At 41.7% G+C, this 24,883-nt stretch overlaps 1 protein-coding gene across 2 annotated transcripts in view; it reads left to right on the top strand.

The window, feature by feature from the left end:
• Positions 1–24,631, top strand: part of LOC311442313 (sucrase-isomaltase, intestinal-like) — a 55,248-nt gene extending 30,617 nt beyond the window's left edge. The window contains exons 13-23 of one of the 2 annotated variants that reach the window (XM_084531375.1): positions 1,988–2,105; positions 5,235–5,403; positions 5,945–6,061; positions 8,225–8,373; positions 12,087–12,171; positions 14,610–14,666; positions 16,374–16,504; positions 17,308–17,396; positions 17,768–17,817; positions 21,487–21,645; positions 24,474–24,631. In XM_084531375.1, the coding sequence (XP_084387501.1) occupies positions 1,988–2,105; positions 5,235–5,403; positions 5,945–6,061; positions 8,225–8,373; positions 12,087–12,171; positions 14,610–14,666; positions 16,374–16,504; positions 17,308–17,396; positions 17,768–17,817; positions 21,487–21,645; positions 24,474–24,533 (1,184 nt within the window). In that variant the 3' untranslated portion in view covers positions 24,534–24,631. Of the gene's footprint in view, positions 1–1,987; positions 2,106–5,234; positions 5,404–5,944; positions 6,062–8,224; positions 8,374–12,086; positions 12,176–14,609; positions 14,667–16,373; positions 16,505–17,307; positions 17,397–17,767; positions 17,818–21,486; positions 21,646–24,473 lie in introns of both variants that reach the window. The other variant, XM_084531376.1, reaches the window with a different exon arrangement.
• Positions 24,632–24,883: the final 252 nt, after the last annotated feature.

Genomic DNA, 24,883 nt, shown 5'->3' with positions numbered 1-24,883 from the left:
GGTGTGATGTCGGACCTAAGCAGCTCAGTCCAACAAGCCAGGACCTCCCTGGGGTAGCATGGTTTTGGGGGCTCACTCTTGTCATGGGCACCTGAGTCCATACGAGTTCCACTCTCAGTGGCTCAGGTGTTTGGCAATGTATCCTTCAGCCTCCTTATCTAAACCATAACCATGATTACTTGTACCTGCGGTTTGACCTTCTAAAAACAGATATCCTTCAAATCAATTTTCTATAAACCACTTTTACACTTGAGATTACTATGTGCACTGTAAAATAATCAGTATTGCTGATGCAGAATGCAAAATATTCAGAATATGAACGAAGCATGAAAGTATGATTCATGTGGCTGCATTTGCTTTCATATTCCACCTTAATTTTACAGGGCTAATAATTAAGTGTCACTGGGACAGTAAGTGTAACTTTTCCCAGAACTCTAGTGTCTTCTTTAAAGCTGTACCAGTCAGGGTTGCTTGGAAATTGCCTATAAATGAAGCTATTTCTGAAGCAGATCAACAGCACTGGAGTCTTTGTGTCTAAAGATCCAAAGACAGGGATGCCAGCGCTGGTGGCCCAGCAGAGCAGACAGGTTAATGGGGTTTCAGGTACAGAGAAATGCACTTTGTAGTCATGAACTGCAAACACACTGCAAAGTGTGATTAGGCATTGAGGTTGCTTGCTCATGAAGAAATATTTATCATAGTGCATGCACCCAATTAAGCATGAAAAAGAGAAATATTTGACAGTCTGTCTTTCTCGCTCTCTTCTTTTTTTTTTTTTTTTTTTTTTTTTTTGGGGTGGGGAAAGGGTTTTATAACATTCATTTCCACCTCTAAAAATAAATCCATTGTATAACGCAAATACCTGACCTGCCCAATTCCTGCTGAATTGCACATGGCAATTTCATGAAAGCCAGCTGCAGAGAACAAGAATCACATTTTTCCCACACCAAATGGGTCTTGCCAGCATCTCCTTAATGGGGGATCAAAGACCAGGCAGCACCTGTGCAGGCAATTCTTACTGCTTCCCCTTGGCTCAGCTGAACCAGAGCTGTGCCAGTGAGGTCAGGGCTGGCCCCAGCCATTACTGAAGGCAAAAATCTGTCACTGCCTCCACTGCCTGTGACCTGCTGATGGAAGGAGTTATCGCATAACCCATCTGCATGCGAATATACCCATTATGGTCTGTCCTTGCTCTCTTCTGTGCAGCGTATCGGGCCATAGCACATGGCCTGCTAAGGACTGCTGCATCTGATGCATTTTCCTCCCCTGTGCCCCTCTGATTCTCCCTGCTGGCTTCTGGCGATGCTGCCTGGGGCTGTGCCATCGGCCCTGCTGCCTTTTAAGTCTCAGGTTCCTCAGGGGAAGAAAGGGGCCAGGCTTGATTAAGTATGGGTGTTGCCACTGTGGGGCAGAGTCATGCTGCCTACCTGTGTCTGCATCTCAGTGGTCCACAAATCTAGGTCTTATGATTTCACACAAACATAAAAGTTCCCTGGGCATCCAAATTTCTGTGTTTTTGTTTTGTTTTGTTTTGTTTTGTTTGTTGGTTGTTTGCTTTTTGTTTATTTTTATTTTTTTTTCTGTTTTTGTTTGTTTGGTTTGCTTTTCTTGCAACATTTTCACTCAAGTAAAATTTGTCACTGCATAGAAGAATGCGTGTGTATATTCTTAATTTAGCATGCAGAAGTTTTCTCTGTGGCTATTGCTGAATACACGATCACTGTACAGATGTTCTGCATTACTGGACAGAAAACTTGAACCTCATTAGCAGGGTTTAATCAGTTCCCTCACCCTCCTGAGGACACATGTGCCTGTCTGCACAAAGGTATTCACAACTACATGCTAACCTCTAACCAGTGCAGATCCTGCAGTTCTTCTGCCTTTCCTCTTTCCAAATCCTTTGGTGATTTCTCTCCCAGATGAGTAAAACCATGAAGATATTTGAAATCTGATGCATATAACTTTACAACATTTTTGTCCTTCTCAGGCATTTCTGATCGTTCCCTGGCTCAAAAGACGCTGTGCCCCGACTCCAAGACTTACCTGGGAGAGCACTACAACACACACTCCCTCTTTGGCTGGTCACAGACTGAACCAACTTTCCAGTGAGTTTTCTAATTATTTCTACATGCAGATTTCAGGTGACCGGAATGCATTTTAAAAGCAGCTGAGGTACTTGGGAAACCTGCAACGGTATCTCGTAAGAAGCAGCCACGTTTCACTTTGCTGTTTGTCATTGAGTAAGAACAATTTCAAGGAAAGACTCTTGGCAGAGGAAGCAGAGCCTTTTCCAATTTTCTTTTTCTCAGCTAAAATCAGGGTCTGCTTGTAGGGTTTAACTCTTCAACTGCTGCTTTTGTACAGCCAGAACAAGTTGTTCCCAAACTGCATTAGAGCTGCTCTCATACCAAAGCAGCCTTGTGTGGCACCAGGGGAATTTCTCTATCCCCTCGCTACCGGAGGAGCTTGCATGAGTGCCAGGGAAGGATCTGTACCCAGCTCCCTGGCTGCTGCTGGAGCTGCCTCTGGTTTGCTGGCAGGCAGCATTTTGGCCTGGGGCTCTGTGGGTGCAGGAGGGCTGAGCTGCATTGCAGTAGGTTTGCTGTCGGCTACTGGAAAGCTGTCCCTTAGCAGCTGGGAAGCTCTCAAAATGAGTCTACGCAGGCAGGCGCTGCTGCTGTCAGGCTAGAGTGACAGTGGAAAGCTACTGTTTGATCAAATCAAATGGGCAAATCACGAGTTTTCCAGCAGAGAGCGAAGACATGGATATGTTTAATGCCACAATGCAAGTGCCAAAGCAGGGGTCTTTGTGCTGGCTTATTTTAGCATTAAGCATGCATTTTCACCAGTTGTACATCCAGGGGAGTTGGCTAAGTGAGCCTATTTAAGGTGTTGATGCATTTGCAGCTCTGTGCCAAGCCTGGGGGAAGGGAGGCACTGGGAAAAAGCCAGAAGCAGTCTGCTAGCTCCTGTGTGCTGGGCTGAAGAGGAGCCCAGCTTTCCAGAGTCAGGCAGAAAGCCCTTGAGCCCTCACCCTTGCTGAATGCCCAGCCCAGACAAGATGCTTGGGACACAGAAAGATTTTTGGGCTTCAGCACCCTGACTTCCACTAAGATCCTCTCACCACAGGAGCCTCCACCAAGGTTGCGTTTCATCCTCCCCGAAGGTGGTGAACCTTCCCTGTCCCTGTGCTGCTTAAAATGCTCAGCCAAACTTGCAGAGTCCTTCAGGGCTGGAGAACACCACCAAAAACACCAGCAGAGGCAGGATTTGCTGCAGAGCTGGGGAATTTGATGAAGAATTTTTCATACATATTCATTTGGGTTTCTTAAATGCATTTCTTTTCAAGGCTGCTTGTATACCATTTCTGCATCTGCTCTTCACAAATAATATAATAAATTAAATTACTGATGGGAATATTTAGCAAACCAGCATCAATTGTAGGGTATGGGCTGAAAACAAATGACAAGTTCATAATCGCATACAAAACAATTCCAAGAATTATGCTAATGAAGCTAGAGAATAGGAAATGTGTCATCTGACCCATGTATGCAGTCAAATGGCTTGAATTTGGGCATGGTGAACTAGCAACAATCAGCTTGTGCATAGCTTGAGGCCAAGAACTATTCACACATAATATTCTGTAAATAATTTCAGTCAACAAATACATTTGAGAACATTAGGACCAGTTCAGCAATGATTCATAATAGACTGAAATTTATTCAATAAATTATTTGTTGCAAATTGTTTGTGCAGCTCTGGATCACAGTTGAGTTGATCCAATATTGCCCTCATTAGCACCTCCATTTGCAAACAGAGCCAAACTTGTGCTGCACAGCCAGAGGAAAGAATGCATATGCAAGATATCCGTGAAAAGTTTCAGGAAAAAGAGTTTCCTGTCCCTGAAGTGCTCAGAAATGTCATTTAAACACACAACGGGGAATCTTGTGCAGTTTTGGGGCTCAGTAGTGCCCCTACATGACAGCACCAAGCATTGGTTGTGCTGCATACGACCAATGTGTTTAGGCATGTATGAAAGACATTGAGTTGTTGTTGGTGGTGGTTGGTTGTTTTGTTGGGTTGGTGATTGAGTTGGTTGTTTTTTTGGTTGAAAGCAAGTGTTGAAGCATTTTAAAGGCTCTGTGCCATTACAGAAACAATGCTGAACGTTGGCCATTACAAGTATGAGTGAAAGAGCTCTTGCACAGATCTCATTAAGGGAGAAGGAGGTGGGTGGTGGACAGCATGGTTTATATTTCAGGCTAAGATTTCCTAGAGAATCTATGGAGTTTTATTGCCCAAATCCTATTAAAGTAAAATTGAACCTGTGCTCCAGCAATCTATAATGCTGTAATATGTAATCCCTTCCAGAGATTACTCTATGTTGAGGAACTTTGTAATAGATTTGTTAATAAGGCATATTACATCTCCTTGATTTTCTGGTGGTGCAGCAAAATTATTTCCAAAAGGAAAGGAAAAATTCATTACACCACTAATTCTGTAATGAAACCTCATAAATCAAACAATGACAGGAAATCAGACAAAATACTATGGGAAAGGGGTGACATTTTGAAAGATTACGTTTGCTTTCTGTATTGATTTTTTTAAAAGACTTTAAAATGTTGATGTTCTTTCTTTCCTTCTTTCTTTCTTTCCTTCTTTCTTTCTTTCTTTCTTTCTTTCTTTCTTTCTTTCTTTCTTTCTTTCTTTCTCTCTTTCTTTCTCTTTCTCTCTCTCTCTCTCTTTCTCTCTTTTTTTCATCTTTTCCCTAACTTTCAGTCCAGGATATTAGGACTTTTTTTGCCAATAAAAATGTCTAGACAAATCTAAATATATATATATATATATATATATATATTATGCTTGCTTTTAGGAAATGATAGGACACTAAATTAAATGAACTAATGTAGAAAGGATTTTCTATTTTGAATGTTTACTTTGAGACAGGGTTAATAATAAAATAAAAGCAAATTAGCTTTTCAGAAAACTAGAAATACCTGAAACAAACTGTTTTGGGGATCATATAGATTTTAGTTGTTTATTTTGGCCACTGAGTAAAACTTTCAGTTATTTATAGTTTTGGAGCCATGTTTTCACATGGCCCAGACCACAGTAATAATTGTTTCAAGGATAACACCATCCAAGATAAAGCTGTGCTGGAAAGCTCAGTCTGATCTTATGACTCTTTTGTTTACCACTCCTATTTTTAATGATCTTGTTGCAATTTTTTGCAGTGCTGCCCAGCAGGCAACTGGCAAGCGGGCGTTTGTCCTGAGTCGGTCTACCTTCGTCGGCAGTGGGAAGCACGGGGGTCACTGGCTGGGCGACAACTTCTCCCAATGGAAGGACATGCACTACTCTATCATTGGCATGCTGGAATTCAACCTCTTTGGCATGCCCTATGTAAGTCTGAAGTCCTTCGGGCAATTGCTGGCTCATACCCGATATCACTTTAAATTAAGTCAAATGTTTTCTGCAATAAGCTGCTTGAGATGGCTAGCAGTAATGGCCTGTACGGAGTAGGGAACTGCAGATTAAAAAAAACCTAAATGTCATCAATCTTGGCTGGCTAAAGAGAAACAAAAATAGCACTGCCAACTTCAGATTAAATCACTGCGTGCCACCCCAAACAGATCTCTTTATATTACGTGTTTTATGATTTGAGGTCCCTCTGTAAGTTTCAGATTTTGCAAGCTGGTATGCAGGATTTGTGTAATTATTGAAATATGTTCACATCTTCCACAGTGATTTTAATGTTCTAGGAACCAATAAAATCTCCACCCCAGCAAAATTATTATCACTGTACCCTGGAACATTCTTATAAAGTCATCAGAAACTGGTATCTCTTTCCAAAATTTATATTTATTAGTAATCTTCTGTGGTTTCTCATTTTTGGGCCAGAGCAACAATTGCAAACGTTTATGTTATGATGTTTTCTCTCCAGATTGGTGCTGACATCTGTGGGTTTAACTACAACACTACCTACGAACTCTGCTTGCGCTGGATGCAGCTTGGCTCTTTCTACCCATTTTCCAGAAACCACAATGCAGAGGGAAATATGGTAAGTAAATGAAGTTATGCAGAGCTGTACTCTATGATTACTGTACTGACAATGGTGATTTGCATTACTTCCTCATAAATTAACCTGCCATTCTTGGGAAAGCTTGAGCAGGTGATAGGGAATGATGTACTGAGAGCAGGAATTATGCTGTGAAGTGTAAATTTTTCCCATCTGTAAGGGAAAAATGGCTTAGAAACTGAAAAACATATAGTATCTAACATCTGCAAGTCCTGTAGAGGTTAGACTTATCCTCTCCATCTTTTATCTGCTGAAGCCCAGGTTTTACATAAGAGCCAGTGAGTGCCAGTACATCTGCTTGCTCACTGGCTAACTTCAATTTTCATTTCAGTACCACTGCAACTTTAATAGTTATTACACAGAAGGGGAGAGAGGGCATTATACACCACACTTGCCATCTAAAAGTGAGTTTTAGACAAACACCACAGTTAGAAACTCCAGACAAGCACGTGAGGACTCCAAGGACAGCCAGCGACAGTGACAGCACCGTCAGCCAAGGAGAAACAGAGCCAATGAACCCATGAGCAAGATGAAAAAGCGCGGCCTTAGATCAGAGCCATGTGTTGGCTTCAACTTATCATATAGTCCTTTCAAGACTTATCCTAGATAGAAGGATCACGTTGTTCCTAACTACAGTCAGTGTGAAGGTCTTGCAGCCTTTGTAAGCACACTGTGTTATCTGCAGCAATGATGAAAAGGTTCTGCTAGTTCAATAACTGCTTTTTTTTTTGTTTGTTTCTCTTTGCTTTGTTTTCTTTCTTCTGTAAAGTGATCTGTGCAGTGCCTGAGATTAGGTTGTTAGCTAACCTTCAATTTTCTGTACAGTTATGTCATCAAAATGTTGCAGCATTTACATTCCTCAAAGAGACCTCTTCCTCTGCATGAAAGTATCATGGACATCCAGAAACAGGGCAAAAGCAGGTATAATAAGCTATTGTGCTGGCATTAAGAAACTCAGAATTTACCCTATAGTCTATAATAATACCTGAGATATTCTGGTATATCTCCTGAGGAGAGCAAATTGCTATGGGGTTTAGGTGCTGCTGTTGATAAATATTTTCTATTTACCTCTGTTCCGTAAAATTAGAGATCTCTTATTTTTATAGGTTCACTTGGCCTGTTGGGCATGCAAATGGGTCTGATCAGGGTGAGTGGGTATTATTAACATACATGCAATTTAATAGGCAGGAAAAGGACAGGAGCTGCAACTCAGCCGTGACTGAATGACAGAAGTAGCAGAAGATGCATTGGGTTTTATTGGACCACTTAAACCCATTTAAAACATCGTGTTCCCTGACAGAAATGAACAAGGCATTTTGGGTGACTCAGCATCACCTAACAAGTCTCTTTTGTTTTTCTTTTTTTCCTGAACTTAGGCAATATTTGTACAGTGTCAGACTTAAAGTGATAAAAATACAGTGCAATTTTTGAAATAACAGATGGATGCTTCAGACCTCAGAGCCAGCAGGAAAGATTATTCTGATGTAAACATAATAGTGAAGAAACTTTACTTAAATATTGAGTTTAATTAATATTAAGTTTAGTGTTAAAATAAAATCTAAAGTAGCCACCTTGCATAATCCTCTGGGGATTTCAAATGGTTTAATTAATACATTTTTTTTTTTTTTCACTGAAAAGCACCAGATAGTATAAAAAGCTTTGTTACTTCTGTTCCTTTTATGTTTCATTATCCTTGGAATTCATCACATATTCTTTGATTTTAATGAGAAAACTGAGTCTTACGGCAGAATTTTGTGAAGGTGGAAGGCAGCCAGGTGCCTTGTTGGTGGGCTTATTTTAGAGCTGGAGAAGTTGAGCTGGGAGGGATCAAAGGACACACCTTGTGGGAGTGGGAGACACACTCCCACTTTACACTCTTGGACAAAAATAAGTATAAAAATAACAATGCTTTTGCCTTTGTTTGGAGGTTGTTGGTCTTCCCTTTTTCCTCTGTTTTGCCTTCTCTGTCCCAGAGGGCAGATGTGGTTCTTAACACTTCTAGTTCACAAATCAGTACTTTTTCTACATAAACATTCACTTCCATGGGATTATGCCAGCAACAGCTTTCCTTAGGTTGCACACAGGTTTCTCTGTTGAATTTGTATCCATCGTTATAATGCTCAGTGCAAAGCTTTTACTCAACAGGAGCAAGATCCAGCATTTTTTGGAGAAGAATTTGCCAAGATATCTCGAGCTACACTCCGGATCAGATACTCCCTTCTGCCATACCTCTACACCTTGTTCTATGAGTCTCATGTTCACGGCAACACAGTGGTACGATCACTGATGCACGAGTAAGTTCAGCAACTCTCTTTTTATTATTTTACTCAAAGAAGTAGTTGAGCTTCTCTGTACAAACTAGTTGACATCTGCCTGAAAATAGTGATAGTAATATCATTGCATACTTGCTCTTAAAAAGAACAGTTCTACGTTGAAGTCAAATCAAAATATATACAACGAAACTAACTTTATATATATGATATGGATATATATTAAATGTAGCCTGTATTTGTTTCTAGTGAAAAAGGAGCTAAGTAAGGAGAATTCTCAACATTTCTTGGTTTAGGCAAATGTGCAATCCTTTCTTTTAAACATAGGAGTCACATACCTGTATTTTTTGTATTTGAATTAAATCTATGAAATCTGTATTCTGGCCCAGAATATCAAGAAGGCCTCATACAGAGAAGGCTCCATTTTCCAATCATCCATGGCATTTGCATTTTCCAATTTAGCACTTGCATCTGCATGCTATGTATGAAACCTACATCTGTGCCACAAATTGCATAGAGAAAATGGGGACAGAGATGTTGGAGTGTAGAAGCAGGTGCAAAGAGAAGATTAATAAACACAGACTGAGAAAACCCTCGGAAAATGTGACCTCAGATTTTTTGAACAGCTTTTTTTTTTTTTTTTCCTTTTTTTTTTTTCTTCTTCTCTGTTTGGAAGAAGTAGGAATCAAAGCAAGGTCTAGTTTCCCTTTCAGCACATTTAATTAGCTTTTTACCTGCTTTTGGTGAATTTTCTATTTCAGAATACTTTGTAGAAAGATGTGAGCAAAAGGAGAGCAAATAATGCACATGAAAGGCTATTGCCCAAAGCTCTGGCACAATTTAACCTCATTGGTGAAGGTTACGTCCTGGACTGTTTAATGTTCTTTTTCCCTTTAGGTTAAAAACATTTTGGTTAAAGGGTAAGGCATTTTTGCAAATTAAACTGAGATTAAACTAAAGTGCAGAACATGCTAATACAAAATGGTTATGCACAAAATCTATTTTGCCTACTCAGTGTAATGGCTAACTGATTAATTTTAAAGGTGATATCCTTCCTCTTCCTACTCTGCTACTTTATTCAACAGGGTAACATTAGGAGAAGTGTTATAGGTACTCATGTCTTACAAGGGGTTTTACGCTATTCTAGTGTTTATTTTAGCAGTATTTTCAGTTCATCAGATTTATGTGAATATTGGAAATGACCAAGTTACTTTGGGCATTAATGTTCGCTAACCTCTGCTAATATCAAATGATTTCAGTGATGTTAAGGCTGTCTGTCTGTCCACTCACAATATATTTTATCTGTACTCTTTTGCGGCACATCTACATTAAGAAATTTCCGAGTTTGCTTTGATTTCAGTTCTAGAGTAGTCTCAGACGCACCAGCTGAGACTCCTGTTGGGTGAAACTAAGTCAAAAGGTGCTCTCCTGCCATTAATAGGAAGCTAGCTAGGATTACTGGAAATAAAACCTCTAAAAAGCAGGTAGGCAGTGAGATCAGGAGATCAGCATAAGCTGGCTTACTACCCAGGTCCCATCCTAGTGGGCACATCACTTGCTAATGTTGCCATAGCTAGATGCTAAAATTGCTTTAAAATATTTAATATGATTACTTATTTCTGGTTACTATTGTTACTTAGTGAGTATTTCTTACTATTTCTAATTAATGCTCCTTTGTTCAGTGTGGCTGCTCAAGTAACGAATGTCACCTAGATGCTAACAAAGGGAGAAATGTGGGGTTTAGAGAAAGACAACCGAAACAGAATTTTTGAGGTCCAGGTGATGGAATTTTATATAAAATCTTTCTCTTCCTTGTAACAAACACCAAGCTAAAAAACTGCTCTAGCTTTTCAGGTGAAGCTATTATGGGTTCACAAACCTCACCACAAAAACAACTGCAGCTGGGCAGGGAGTCTCCAAGCAATACCTACTTCATGTGGTCATTTCAGATTTCTCATTTCATTTCAAATGTTTAGGTGCTCATTTCAAACAACGAACAAGAACAGCATCCCAGGAGGTGCCTATATGTCTTTTAAGTGTCTCACGCAGAGGCTTTCACTCAGTGAAACAGACGCTGGTAGCCTGGCTGTCCAAAAAGACCTGGGGGTGGTAATCCATTACTGCGCTCCTGGGGGGAAAAGCTCTGCTTAATAGCCTACTGGGGGAAAATAAGACAGCAGAGAGGCTACTGCCTAACCGTAGGAAGCATGTAGATGGAGTGAGGCGTATTTCATAGATCACAACTATGCTGTGCTTAATGGCTTATGTTTTCAAAATGGGAAAATTCATTTGTTTGCTGAATGTGTGCTCATGGTTGCTGTAATTGAAAAAGGAAATAGTGCTTAGTTAGATGGTGAGATGCTCGTTTCCAAGTGCAAGTAAGATGATCAGCTTCTCTGTTGTCATCATTTCTTAATCATTTTTTTCTCCTGAAATCTCCCACTACATCGTGTTGAAATAATACTATAATTTTATTACAGTGAAATTAAAAATAGAGAGAAATTGTTTAGAGGACAAAAAACTAACAAATTATATTTCAAAATCTGAAAATCAGGGAATTCATCAAAAAACCCACCACACTGAAAATATTTACAAAGAATTATGTTAAAATGCAATAATGCCCAAGATTAAAGTGTACAAAAGAGCTACTATTTTGGATAGAAAAGAGCTACTATTTTGTTTAGAAATCCAAACACTGAAAATACATCTTAACGTATTTTTGTGTATTTTGTGTATTTTTAATGTACTTTTGCCTATTTTGGCTCCCCCTACCAAGCATATAGTGTGTCAGAGCAGGCACTGACACTGAGCCACTCGGCTCCATAAAATAAAAACCTGCCTTTAGGCAGGGGCAGCTGCAAGGTGTTGAGCAGCCTCAGTTAAACAGAACACAGCAAATAAACTTTGGAACGGATTATTCTCTGAGGACATAGGAATTCTACATTAACGTGCAACAGCCAGTGTGAATTTGTCAAAAGCAAATTATGATTGCCTTTTTGGATGAGGCAACAGGGCTATTGAGTGGGAAAGGGAGGAAAGCAGGAGGTACAATGCTGATTTTGGGAGGACTTGAGCCACTGCTCTATGTGGCACCCTTATAAGCTAACTTGGAAATGATGATCTGCATGGATGTCCTAGGAGATAGGCTTACAAATGACTGGAAGCCTGTTCAGATTCTCAGAGATTTTATGTCGTATGAGTTGAGGTTCCTAAGAGGGGGGAGGATGTCTCCTTTTTGCCTGGGGCTTGTCAGTATTTTCATTAGCTGATGCAGGATGCAATAGAGAGCTCATCCCAGGCTGGCAGATGACCCTGGGTGAATGGGATTGCAAATGCATGTCTGGAGGATATGATCAGAATCAGAATGATCTTAATGCATTGAATAAAAGGGACTGAAATCTGTAAGGTGCCATTCTGGCAAAGCAGCTACAAAGTGCAATGCATATGAGGGTTGCTTGGTGTTTGTTCTGCAAAGGATTTCTAATGCAAACCTGTGAAGGGTGTAGGAAGCCATATCACAGAATCACAGAATCTGCCAGAGCACGGCAGTGTTACTGTAATTACTGAATCTCTGTCCAGCTTTTGGCACTCCCTTGGCCGGGTGAAATATGTGGTGGTGGTGAAGGATGCATTAAGGAAGCATTAAGGAATTTCTTGTGGCAGCAAGTAATGTTGAAATATTCTGCAAGTTCTACGAAAATGTGAATTAACACTGTGTACCTCACTCTCCATGCTAGATTTACCTCTGATCAGCAGAGTCGTGGAATAGATACTGCCTTCCTTTGGGGACCTGCATTTATGGTTGCTCCTGTTCTTGAAGAGGCAAGTACTGCAATTAAAAAACGCCATCATACCGGAATAAAATAAATGAACCCCGCTTAGGGCACTAGATGACATTCAGGGCATGTTTGCTCATACCCACCCGTTTCCTCCTTCCCCTGTCAAAGCCTGCAGAAGGCATTTCAAAACAAGCCCGAGCAGCTCAGGGCTGCCCTGTGCTGGAGGTGGGAGGGTGAAGGCGAGGGCACGGCATTTCCCTGCCACTGTGAGCTCTGAACAGATGTCAGCAGGCTGGATGCTGCCCCTCGAGCGCTCCTACGCCTGTGCTGACAGATCCTCCAAGGACACACACAGCAATAATTGCCAGGCTAGGAAGAAGCATGGAGGGACTGAAAAAAAACTGGTCACCTTGTTTGCAGCTTGCCCATAGTGTTTTGGTGCGGCAGCATCTCAAAGGTTGTGCTAGGCATTTACCAGCATCACGTGCACACACCACCCTTACAAAAATGATGACAATGATAGCTGATAACATGGCAGGCTTTAAAAGCCATCATTTCCCTATGGCTGCACTGGCCACAGGTTGGGTCAGGGGAGCAGCTGCTGCTGTGGGCCCCAGAATAGAGCCGCAGGGTGGGTTTGCTCTCGCTGCTCAGCTGGAGCAAGGGTGGGTTTCTCTCCTCACCCTGCTGCTGACTGCTGGCAGGGTGCAGCCTGAAAGGAGCACCAGAAAGGTGTAGTTGTGCAGAGGCAAACATCGCCATGCAATGTATCCTGGAGCTGTTTGTGATCAGCATGCTGCTGGAATATCTGAGACATTTCCTACATGATGCTGATGATCAAACACGTAAGCAGGCTTCTGCTCGTCTTTTTTTTTTTTTTTTTTTTTTTTAATGCAACCCTTGTGCCTCTGTGAATTTAGAATTAAATTCTTATTCCTTCACATAAAACCTTTCCAACTCCTCTGTGGCACTTCATTAGTCAGTCCTTCATCTTCAGACTCCCCCAGGTTTCTAATAGCTGGTGACTAATGTGGAGAATTCAAAGGGTCTCAGGCCAGTAAGATGATGAAAAGATGTGGGAGAAACCTTCCCATAGAGGGTGACAAGCCACGGGTTGCTTCCTGCAATGAAATGAATGAAAATGGTGATGATGACTGCCTCAAACTGCAGCATGGCACCTGGAGAAGGTGGGGCAGGACAGATTTCCCTCTGCTCCTCGGTCCCAGAGTGTGAGTAAGGGAGATCCATCAAAATGGAAATGGGAAATGTTACACAGTGGCAGTTACTTAGGGACTCCTTAAGGCAAGGCTCATCGAGAGTCAGGCAGTGATTGCACGCCTCTCTGCACACCAGAATATCCAGAGTTCTTGTAGTAATGCTGAGAAGATCTAGGGAGAGGGACATGTTGACTTTATAGTGTTTTCTTTCAAGCTTTGAAGGTGTTTTACACATTTAGCCAACCTTTAGTTGCTAAACAGACAGGGCACAGCACCCCAGCCTTACTTGCTGCAGAGTTAGGACACCTTCCCTGAGCCATGCAGCACTACCTGGGAGACAGGCCACACGACAGGACAAATTTCCTGGTTAGCAATTGCTGTATTCTAATATGAGATTTGCATGCATTAAAAAAGCAGCTATTTCTGAGTTCTTCTATTGGATAATATGAAAAAAATTCCTTAAAATGTCAAGTGGTAACTATGCCTTAGCTCTTCTCCTCCACCCTCCACCTTGACATTTCATGCTCCATCTCCTCCCAGGGGATAACCATAACTGTGCAAAGGGGCAGGCATCTACTTCGAGAATCAGAACTGATCTGTTTATCTGTTTGTGAGAATAAGCAACTCATGACCAAAAAAAAAAAAAAAAAAAAAGAAATATGTTTTGATTCTGATGTTTCCTAGAGTGATTAATTCAAAGTGTCTTTAGTGTGATTTTATCCCTGCAATAATACAATACAAGGCATGCTGTAAAATAAAGTGCAGCAATTGTGCAATTAGCAGTGCATTATTCAATATAATTTATCCGCAACTTTAACTGATTGCAAATAAGGCAAATATCTGCATGTCTTGCAGACATTGCTCTTTGCCTGTTTCAGCAAGAGGGACATAGGAGTGGTGGCCCTCACAGCCCGCTCTGTTGTCTGATGCAAAGCCTTGCAGAGCCTGCCGTAGCCCTTGCTGGCATTGCTCAGATGTTACATTTGCAAGATGTGGAGCAGTCTGCCAGGCTGAACTAAAAACCTAACAGACTCATCCCACAGACCTGTAGTAAAGCCCCCCAGATTGGGTAGGGTCCCCTATTTTGCATCATAGATTGGCTAGCACGAGTCCATTGCTGTGATGATAACTCAGCCTTAATATCCAAGATTTGATGCTGTTGGAGGATGGAGTGTGCATCTATCCATGCACAAATATAATAAAGCTAATGTAATATCAGAAATGTAAAAAGAGAAGGACTTTAATCATTTTATAACAATTACAGGGAGCGAGATCTGTGGATGTGTATTTCCCTGAAGCAACATGGTTTGACTACTACACAGTAAGTATTTCTAAAATTCAGTTTCTTACATTTTATAGAACTTAAAATATTACAATTCCAGCAAAATGACTTTTAGCAATGTTCAGCAGTATTTTTACCTCAGCATCTGTGTTTAAGAAAACTAGAGCACAAAAAGTCAACACCAGGCTAGCTGGGAGAGTAAATTGCACAGCTTTCAGTAGCATTTTATTTGCTATTTTTGGTCTGTAAAGCTCTAAAGACACAGAGAACACAATTTCCAAGAGCAGCCTAGACATTCACAAAATTGACAAGATTTCTATTCTTTTTTTTCTACACCCTTATTGCATGCTTAAGTTATTACACCTATACCCTTACCTGTGTAGAAACAGAGACCTGAGCTGCGCTCCTGAGAACAGGCTGCGAACGTTTTGTGCACAGAGTTTTGCACACACATCATTTTGGACAGAAGGCATATGTACAGAGCAGCATGAGGCTCCCCTCCAGAAGATGCTTCAGGAGCTGCAGAGCAAGCTGCTTTGTAGAAAAAAAGCCAGACTCCTCTAGATTCGGGGACTGCAGGGTTCGACCTCTCCAACGCCATTCCCAGTGCTGCAGTTTCCAAAGTGCTCGGGTTTTGAGCTAACTGTGCTCTGCTGAAATCTGCGGGATGAAACCAGTGCTGGCTTCAGGGGTAGTTAGGCTGATGTTAAAAGCTTTCAGAAACCTGAGCCCAGGAGCATCAGGCTGCTGCTAACTACCCTGAGCAGCACTGCCAGACAAGTGGGAAGGACAAAGATGCTCTCGGAGGAAATTCAGGCTTATTCTTCAACAGGCACTGCTTAGGGCATCTGCAGCATTTGGCTGGTGTCCTCAGAGGGATGTTCATCCAGCTCTTTCCCTTTCTTCTCTTACAAGGCCATGGTTCAGTGGGGTGAAGCATTTTGCTCATCCCTCCTTGCTGTGTTTCCCCCCAAGCCCCTGTGCAGGGGCGGGCATGGGAACATTGTCCTGGTGTCCCCTGCCTGTGGGGCATGTCCCACATCAGCAAAGAGCAGATCCCAGCACTTGGCATGAGTTTGCTGGTGCTCATCCCGAAGCAAGGCAGGATATTTACCATAAGTTATAATTACTCTCCACAGAGGGCAAGGGCCAAGCCCTCCTGTTACCTCCTCTGCACATAAACCTTGCCTACACCTGGTTTTGAGGGATTAAAGCAGAAAGAAACGATGCAGAGAATTTATGCTAGTTGTCTACACGTATATGAATTTCACTCATTGAATCCTGTAATTACTTTTTGAAAGGGGAAGACTTGTCCTTAAAAGAGAAGAAAATCTACAGTTTACATTCCCCAATGATTATGAATCACTCACCTTACACTGAAATGTGACAGTTTCCATATGCATAAAAAAAGGAAGTGAAAGTTTCTTTTTCTTTTTGCTTCATGTCTTGATGAGTTTTTTTGCCCAGCATACAGAGTAATGATACCATTTTAAAAGATGATTTACTGTCTTTCATCCATGATGGCTGTACCTTCATGCATATGCATCACTGCAGGGGCTCGATTCTCCTTCATGTTCAAAAAAGAAACTGGAATAATACCCCTGAAATCTGCTTTTTTTTTTGGTGCAAACTGGCGTAATTAAGATGAAAATATACCCCTTGGCCTCCTTCCCAGTGATATATGGTGATAATGTTTAGTGCCTGTATTTGCATATTTTTTTTTAACTATATTACTTTTTGTGGTAGGGTTACAAAGTGCCAAGTGCCTGGCGCGGGACGTATGCTACCGTCGATGCCCCGTTGAACAAGATCCCTCTGTACATCCGTGGAGGCTACATTCTGCCAGAACAGGCCCCAGCCACCACAACTACCAAGAGGTAATATCACGAGCCGTGTCTATCCCCCAAAAACCAGCGGTGCAGGCCAGACCCTTCACCACCAAAAAGCAATCAAAGGAAAGAGCAGAAGAGAAGCTATCTGCAGCTCCCAGCTGCCATCCTGGCTGATAAGCACAGTATTTTTATCCCACTGCTCACTCGGTTGCGTTAGAAGTCACCCAGGAGATGACCCACATCATCTCTCACGTGGCCGAAACCCACACCTGGCTCTGCAGCTTTGCTGGGAGAAGCTCTTGCACCTCTCACGGCCTCGCTGCCCAGCTGCCAGCCGCTCGCAGTGAACATATGCTAGGGGAAGATGCAAACCTCTTGTCCTTGGGTGAATTTATCAAATGCCATGGGCAAGGTGCAGAAGCTCAAAGCTCTCTCGGGGAAGATTTTTTCCCCATACCAAGGGGCTGGCCTCGGGTCTGAACCGTGCTCAGACACTAACGTGGGCAGGGAAGGGAGGGAGCAGCACCATACAGCGACCAGACCAAACCACCGTGACGTGGCCTCAGTGACCAGCTGCCTCCCTGGCTGCCCAGTTGTCACACGTAAGGCCACTAAGGAGGGGGGAACTTGTCCACACAGGCACTCGAAAGGTGGGAACAGAGCAGGGTGAGGTTCTCATCCTAATTTCAAGAGCCATTTTAAGTAGCTAGGTAGTAGTCATCTGGCTGTGTGACCTTTCTTGTAACCTAAAATTAGAGCTAATTGTGTTCAGAAGTTTTTGTTAAATAACATGGAAGGGACAGTGGCCAGAAATTTGTACTGACATCTCTTGGTGTATTTGTTAACAGCCGTCTGAACCCATTTGGACTCATTATCGCCCTGAATGAGCAAGGAGAAGCTTCTGGGTCTCTCTTTTGGGATGATGGTGATTCGATCGGTGAGTCCAGGCCCCCTCTGTGAAGCAGGGTCACCATGCAGGCCCGTCCTCAGGCCACCTTTTCAGCAGTGTAACGGCACTGACTGCTCTTACAAAGAGCTGGAGAGCTTTGAGGTTGAACGTTAGAGGTGGAAAGCAGAGTGCTCTTGAGGGCGGCCTTTCAGCAGGAGAAAGGTGTGACATCGGGGACAGCTGCTCTGCTTGGGAGGGCAGTAACTCATTTCGTGAGGTCACACCGAGAGGAATGGGGGAGGAGATTAAATAACCCACAGTCCTCCGAGGGTGACGTCAGCTGCTTGCCACAATTAGTGTGAACTGCTCATGGATTTTGCTGTTTTGATCCTAATCCTTCTTGTTTTGTGTTTTAACAGATACTATTGAAAATGAGAACTACTTCTTGGCTAAATACACATACAGCGCAGTAAGTAGCAACGTACCAGGTACCTACATCCTTACAGGTAGCTCTACTGTAGTGTAGCTGTTGCAAGGTGCTGATGTCTAACTTTCATACAAATAACATTTTTTCATACAGCTCAGCCTTTGAAACTGGTAAGCTACCTAATGCTTTCATTTGCAGGCAGCTACAAAATAATCCAGCCATGAGCCTGCCGTTTTGTGTTTGCTTCATTGACTATCACAGTGACGCATCATTAACACCCGTGGTGTGATGTGAACCTGAAAATCCACTTTTTTAGCTCAGATATTTTTCCTGAGTTGCAGGTTCTGGGGATGAGGGACATTTTCCTTGCCTTCCTCCTGCAAGCACTTTTAGTCTGACGGGTAGGAGAGGGTTGCGTTCTCGCCTGCAGGATATCCTCGCAACTTTTTAGCTGTGCTCACACAAAGCTTGTATTTTGTGCCCAGAGAATTACGTACTCTCCCTTCTTTAGCTTGCATCTCCTTGCTGTATGGCATGGAGATTGCTCCCACGGTCAGCATCCCGTGGAGTGATTCAGCAAGCCACTGGCAACCTGCTGTGCCGTGCTGATGGATGCTTCACACAGCACAGGCGCAGAGTCAGGGCTCCAATGCCTTTCACACTTCTCGGGTGTGTCCTGAGACAGCTGAACAGAAAAACTCAGCAGTCGCAGCTTCAGCTGAGAAAAACACTATAAAATAAACCTACTGGAAGCTCATTAAGTGTGTGATAGTAAGTTGTGGGAGTTATTCAAAAAAAGCTGAACTTACTTCAGCAATCTATACAGATTATATTTAATCTGCAATTCCAGTGTTCACATATACTGCAGCACAGTTCTCACACTGTGTGCTCCTGAAAGCACCAAAGCAGTCTATAGAAAATCTTCAGAAGAATAAAAAAATATATTAATGCTTATTGTGATATTGCTCTTAGAATGTGTGTCCTCTAGAAGTGAGAGCAAGTCAGAGTAAGCTGATGGGTTTTATTATGTAGTCTTGTATATTCGTGAGGTACTTTTCTGGAAGTAACACTGCATGTCTAGGTTTAAATTTAATTTTTAATTTATTTTCTTCTTGATTTATCATGAAAAAGTCTTCTAAGAAATGATATTTCAACTGCAAAAAGGAAGAAAAATCACTTTGACTTTCTGTAGTCTGTGTATAGCAATTTATTGCAGGGAGGCTACAGAAAAACAATATCCACTTTTATATTAAATTCTGATCTGTGCAAATTAGATTGTTGATTCACTGGCTCTTCCATTTCTCATTGCTCATATTTGACTTCTGCCTGTAAATCCATAACTGAAGTCCCTATCTGCATTCCAATAATCTCTAATGTCAGTTTTTTATTATGTGTTTATAAAGAAAAAAATCCATCTCAAACAGCAAATTGCAGAAGTATGAGAAATGTTTGAGAATCTCGCTGCATGTTGCACATTTCTATATTCTTAAAAAATTATGGATGAACAGTTTAATCATACTCACTTTTAGAAAAACACACAAATTTTGGTCCCTGAGAGATTTGCTGTTAAGGTCTGACATCACAGCATTTACTCTGAATCCAGCGCAGAGTTCTGCTAAGGTACCAGCTGCAGGATTAGACCTTCTCTTTTATACCTTCATTTGAACAACCCAGAAGTACAAAGGAATTCAGGACCAGTGCAGGCGCTTAAACCTTAGGGAATGATTCATGCTGCCTGCTCTCGGGCACTGCCTCACCGCGGTGTGTGTTTTAGTTCCCTTGACACCTCCATTTTGACAGGCGTGATGGCCAAGTGACCTAAGTCAAGGTGCCCCATATATTACACCTACTGGTTTACAAAAATGTGAGCCAGATGTATAGGCTGCACTCTACTTCAGGGACAAGCAGGGAGAGCCAGAGTCTCTGCCTCCGTGCCCAGAGCAGACAAGGTAGAGATGCTCAGACTGTGCTGAGTGCCTTCAGCTACGCCAAAGGAACGGTGATGGATGGCTTGCTGTTTGCTGACATGGGTTACCAAAGACGGCTCTTGCCCAAGGTGGCAGCTTCTGAAAGAATATGCTAACCACTAGGTAACTGAATAGCCTGGGAGCAAGTTCTCTTTAAAACTGGTCCAATTTTCAAGGGAAAAACGTTTGGGAAAAAAAAAATATATATATATATATATATATGTATTATATATATATCGGGGAAGTCCTGGCTTTTGGCTGTGGGTCCAGGACGTGCTTGTACTTTACATTTATAAGGCTTTGAGTGATATGCATAAGGTTTCTTGCTCCAAATTGAACCTGTAACCTTCCTGGGCGATTGCTGTAATCACATTAGGTGCTTGGGGAGGAGAGGTCACTCATTCCCCTGGATCATCACCTCTCCTTCTCCCCAAGGCCCTGAAGGAGGGGAGATTGGGACCCATCAGATGGGCAGTGGTGTCTGCTGCAGAGTCCTCAGAGCTTGAGTGCAATGTTAGTTATTAACACAGTTGTAATTATTGGACTGAGCATCACACTGAGCTTGTTGAGTCCATGAGAACACCTTGAGCTAGCTCACCTGCCTGGCCACACTTGAGACAGAAATAAATCACTGCTGGGAGGTGGTCTGCCTATATTGAATCTTCCCATGTGTGAGCTCTGCTGAATGGGAGGAGATACCATGTATAAGTACCCCAAGGCATTCTCCAGAGGCTTTTAGAGGTCTCTGCCCATTTGTTCCCCAGTAACCAACACTCCTTATTTCAGATTAAATCAGCGTGCTGGGGATTGGCACTGATATTTAGAGGGGATGCCTGAAGTAAGCAGTCTGAGCACAGCTCTAAATTAGAGATACTGTGATCTAGCTTCTGCTCCTCCTCCTGCCGTGCAATGTTGAAATAACACAAGCTAATTTATGCAGAAGGTTCCGTCATGGGCTTCTCCTTGGCATATTTTTAAAAAGTCATGATTGCATAGCAGTTCTTCATTTCCTGAGCAGTGTAATTCATCTTTATTTCCTTAACAACTTTGATCACATAACAAATGCAATGATTCCTCTTCACTGCTTGTATGGGAAATTACTGTTGCTGGTGATCCAAATGAATTTGTTTAATGACTTTGTATGTCCTCTTGGTTCACCCCTGAATACAAGATATATAGTAAGTAGGAAGTATAACAAAGCCCCGTGGACACACTCTGTTCCTTCAGTGTCCTTAAAGCTGGGGTATTATATCAGAGAAGATTATTAGCAGGAGTTTTGGAGATGTGGGATGTAAAATAGGGGCAACATATCTAGCAGCTGATGTCTGTGGACGATGCATTTAAAGCAGTTGGTTGCAGATGTTAATCAAATCTGCCTCAAGGTCACTAACTGAATCTCTGTATCTGGATTTTGGCTTTGCATATGCCACTGTACCCTGCAAATGGGTACAAGAACCGAATTTGCATTGATCATGAGTAGAAAAACTGGCCCAAGAAGATGCCAAATGAATGTTGTAAAAGCAATTGTGTTTCTTATTTTGTTAGTTTATGATATGCAAAACCTTTCTTATGTGAAAATTAATGTGAGTGTTGTTTTTACTTTATGTTCTCAGATTGTATTGTCTACAGTGGAAGGCTTTCTAAACATTGGCTGACAAAACTGAGACTACAACAGTCACAGTACCAGAAAGTCAACTCCAAAGAGTAGTGATGGTCCTAACATTTCCTCTGTGTCTTTTTGCAGGGCAACCTGAAGACAGAAATACTTAAAAATGGCTATCGGGGGGCTGACTCTCTGAGGTACAACAAAATAACAGTTCTGGGCCTGAAACTGAAACCCCACGCTGTCACTCTGAATGGAAGAGCCATCCACGGAGATGCCTTCTCCTATGAACTGAATGGGGTAAGAGCTACACTGAGGGATTATGAAGAATCTAGGGGGCATGGGAAGAGTCAGTGAGCAGCAGGTTCTCATCCAGACCCTTTATGTTTCCAAGTATAAGCAGACATTTATTTTTGGTACAACAGTCTGAGTTTTCGGAGAGAGAAAAAAATCAACAGAAAGAGCTGTTAAAGGAAACTTTCATCTTTGCTATTGCACACATGGTCTCTCTTTCTCTCTGTCACTCAATGTCTGCCACTCACACAAGTTTCTTAAGCTCACAAAATAATGGAAAGTTGACACACTTCCACAAACTGAGAGAAGTTAGCTGTTTTATGGACATTGTTATCATTCGGATAAATGAGAAGACCTGACAAAGATATTTATCAGCTACTGAAAAGAAAAGGGAGAGGAATTTTTGCACAAGTACTTAGTGTCCAAAAATGAATGCGGTGTAGCTGGCTCTAATGAGCATCTCCCTGTTGTCAGAGGAAAGAAAGGCAAATCTCTGCCATATGTTTGAATTCCTAAGGAAACTATTAAAGCAGTGAGACACCAGTTGCAGTTTCACTGTCTCAATGTGGGAAGCCACCTGTCCAACCTCAGTGTCCGAGGTCCAAACGCATGACTTGCTTGTACCATGCAGCTCTTTTAGCACCTGCAAGGAGACACCCCATGGGGACGGACTGGACATCCCTAATACACAGCAGTCACAATCCCTAATCCCTAACACACTCAGTGGTCACAATTTTGTTTTCCACAGCAGAATAGACAAAAAGAGCAACACTGGCTCTTGTTACTTGTCCCTTATGTGCCACCAAGCTGAAGAGGGTCTTGCACCGCATGTGTGCATGTGATACTCACATTTGAGCACTGGTCTGCACCCCAGGAACTCCCAACACTAACCCTCTATAACACTAACCACTAGCTTATCGTTCAATCAAAGGTACGTAGCTGAGGCAACAAGCAGTAGATATCACATCTTTTGTTGCTCTGCCTACTCGGCCTAATGATTTAAGTTTATTTGCAACCAAAGTGGGATCCCCATTATATGCACCTGGTTCTAACATTTACTTTATTGAAGTAATCTGTAAAGGAAGAAAATTGCTGAGAATAAATTTCTGCCATGGAGAATCATAAAAAAAAATAAACTCACTTTCAGAGACGATGTCATAAATAAGAGTAATCAGTGTTGCCTCAGGGGAAGAAATTGTTTAACAGCCAAATTGCCTCTAAGCAAGCTGAAAGCAACATAGATGTGGCAGGGTAAAGAAAACACTCCATTGAGATGTGCTTGAAGGCACCAGTCTCAGAAATCCAGAAGATAACTGCATGCTAACAGCAGAACATAAAAAGATGATCAAGAAAGAGTAAAAAGCTTGTCACAAAAGTATCAGTTAAAACTTGATCAAAGCACTTTGTGGCTTAAGAACCACTTCAGATAACAGGGAAAAAAAGCCACCAGACTGCTGCAGTAGGTCCAAACTGCACAAAATTTACTTAATTTAAATCAGACAGTAACCCAAACCAGCTAAATATATTCCTTTCACAACTGTAAGAGATTCAGCCAAACCTCTCCCACCATTCCTTTACAGCTGTTTTAATGCCATTACCTATAATCCTCTCTTGTGTTAGACATTCTATTAAAAAAAAAAAAAAAAAAAAAAAAAAAAAAAGCGTTAGCAGCCAGGGTTTAGATCTTGAAAACTTACAACCCATGTAATTAAAAAAATAACGAATTCTAAAGGGCAAATTTGCCACTTTCTCACAGGCTTAATGAGATTACATACTGCATAATAGTTTAACAAGCACGAAGACTACAGTCTGTTTGAAGGGATATAGCAGAAAGTAACTTCTACTATATTGCTTTTGCTTTACAGAAAGCAAATTTGCCTAAAAGCAGTGCTTAAGTGCATAATTGAGCCATAGTTATTTGTATATAAATAGAAGCGTTTTGCTTTGTAATAAGCCACTTCTTTCTCTCCAGTTCATGCAGTGCTACCCTGACGTGTAATATCCCAGAATCTTCCTATTATTAGGACTGTTTATCTTTTTTTCCACTGAAGCTTGGCACCCTAAGAGCCTCAGACACTCCCCTGCAACAGCAGTAGGGATGCTGGAGGAGCGCTTCTGTGGACCAGGCTCATGTTGAAAACAAAATGATCTGTGCATAGGAAGATCCTTCTTTTTTCTCTGCTGGGAAGCAGAAGCACAATCTGGGGCAGCCTTTCTGTCTGCTCTGTGCTTTTTGGTTAATGTTTGGGTGGAGTTGCGGTATTTCTGTCTGGATCTGGCTCTGAATTTGAGTAAAAGGCAAATCTCTCAAGAACTGGATTTCTTGCTTACCAAGTAGTGGTGGAGGACTGCTTTGAGGAAAGATGAAAATATTACACACTGAAAACTGATCTAAGAATGGATTTTTAGAGTCTTATTAACATGAATATGTGGAAGGACAAAGAAACAGTTAAGAGATTTAAATGGATATCATGCATTTTAAGAGATTATTGGTTGTGAAACATAAAGATAAAACTGAAGTACTGAAAATGGAAATTGCATAGCATAAAATACAACAAATTTAAGTCTAAACAGCCAAAGAGCAGGATTGATAATTTCATATTTAATTCGTTATTAATTAATTTTAAGATGTCGTTGAATTTCTAGAAGGGATGTTGAATTGGATACTGCAGTAGAAAGATGTGTACTGCCATCAAGCCAGATTTGTCTACCAGATGTTAAGGGAATCATAAAGGTCTAAGCTCCCTTCTTGTTCTGTTTTGAAGCTGGTCCTTATTAAGTTCACACAAAATTGTTGACTATTTTTGTGTCTTTTTTTTTTTTTTTTTCCACAGAAACTCACTCTGAGGATTTCTGCCCCACTTACTCAGCCTCTCAACATCGCATTTCACTAAAATGTTCAGAAAACACTGATCTCCTTGGCCCTCAGACACTGATCTTTGGTTTTATGTAAAGAAGCATTTAGTCATTAAAGTGTTGCTTACACACCTGACGACTGCTCTTTTCCTATGTAATATTTGCAATTCAGTGTTCATCAAATTAAATTCTCAATAGTAGTTAACGAATATCACCATAAACAAACAATACAGCGAACATCTGGGCAGCCAGCCCAATTCACATAGCCCTGTTCTGGGGGAAGCAATGTGCTCTGCCAGAAACGTCTATGGGAAACACAGCTCACCCCAGGCTGGCGTCACACAGATCTGCTTTGCACTTCAGCTGTTTCTGGCTGCAGAATGATCTC

Source organism: Aythya ferina (assembly GCF_964211825.1).
Source record: "Aythya ferina genome assembly, chromosome: 1".
NCBI classification, from domain to species: Eukaryota; Metazoa; Chordata; class Aves; order Anseriformes; family Anatidae; genus Aythya; species Aythya ferina.
This window is presented reverse-complemented; position numbering and strand designations above follow the sequence as displayed.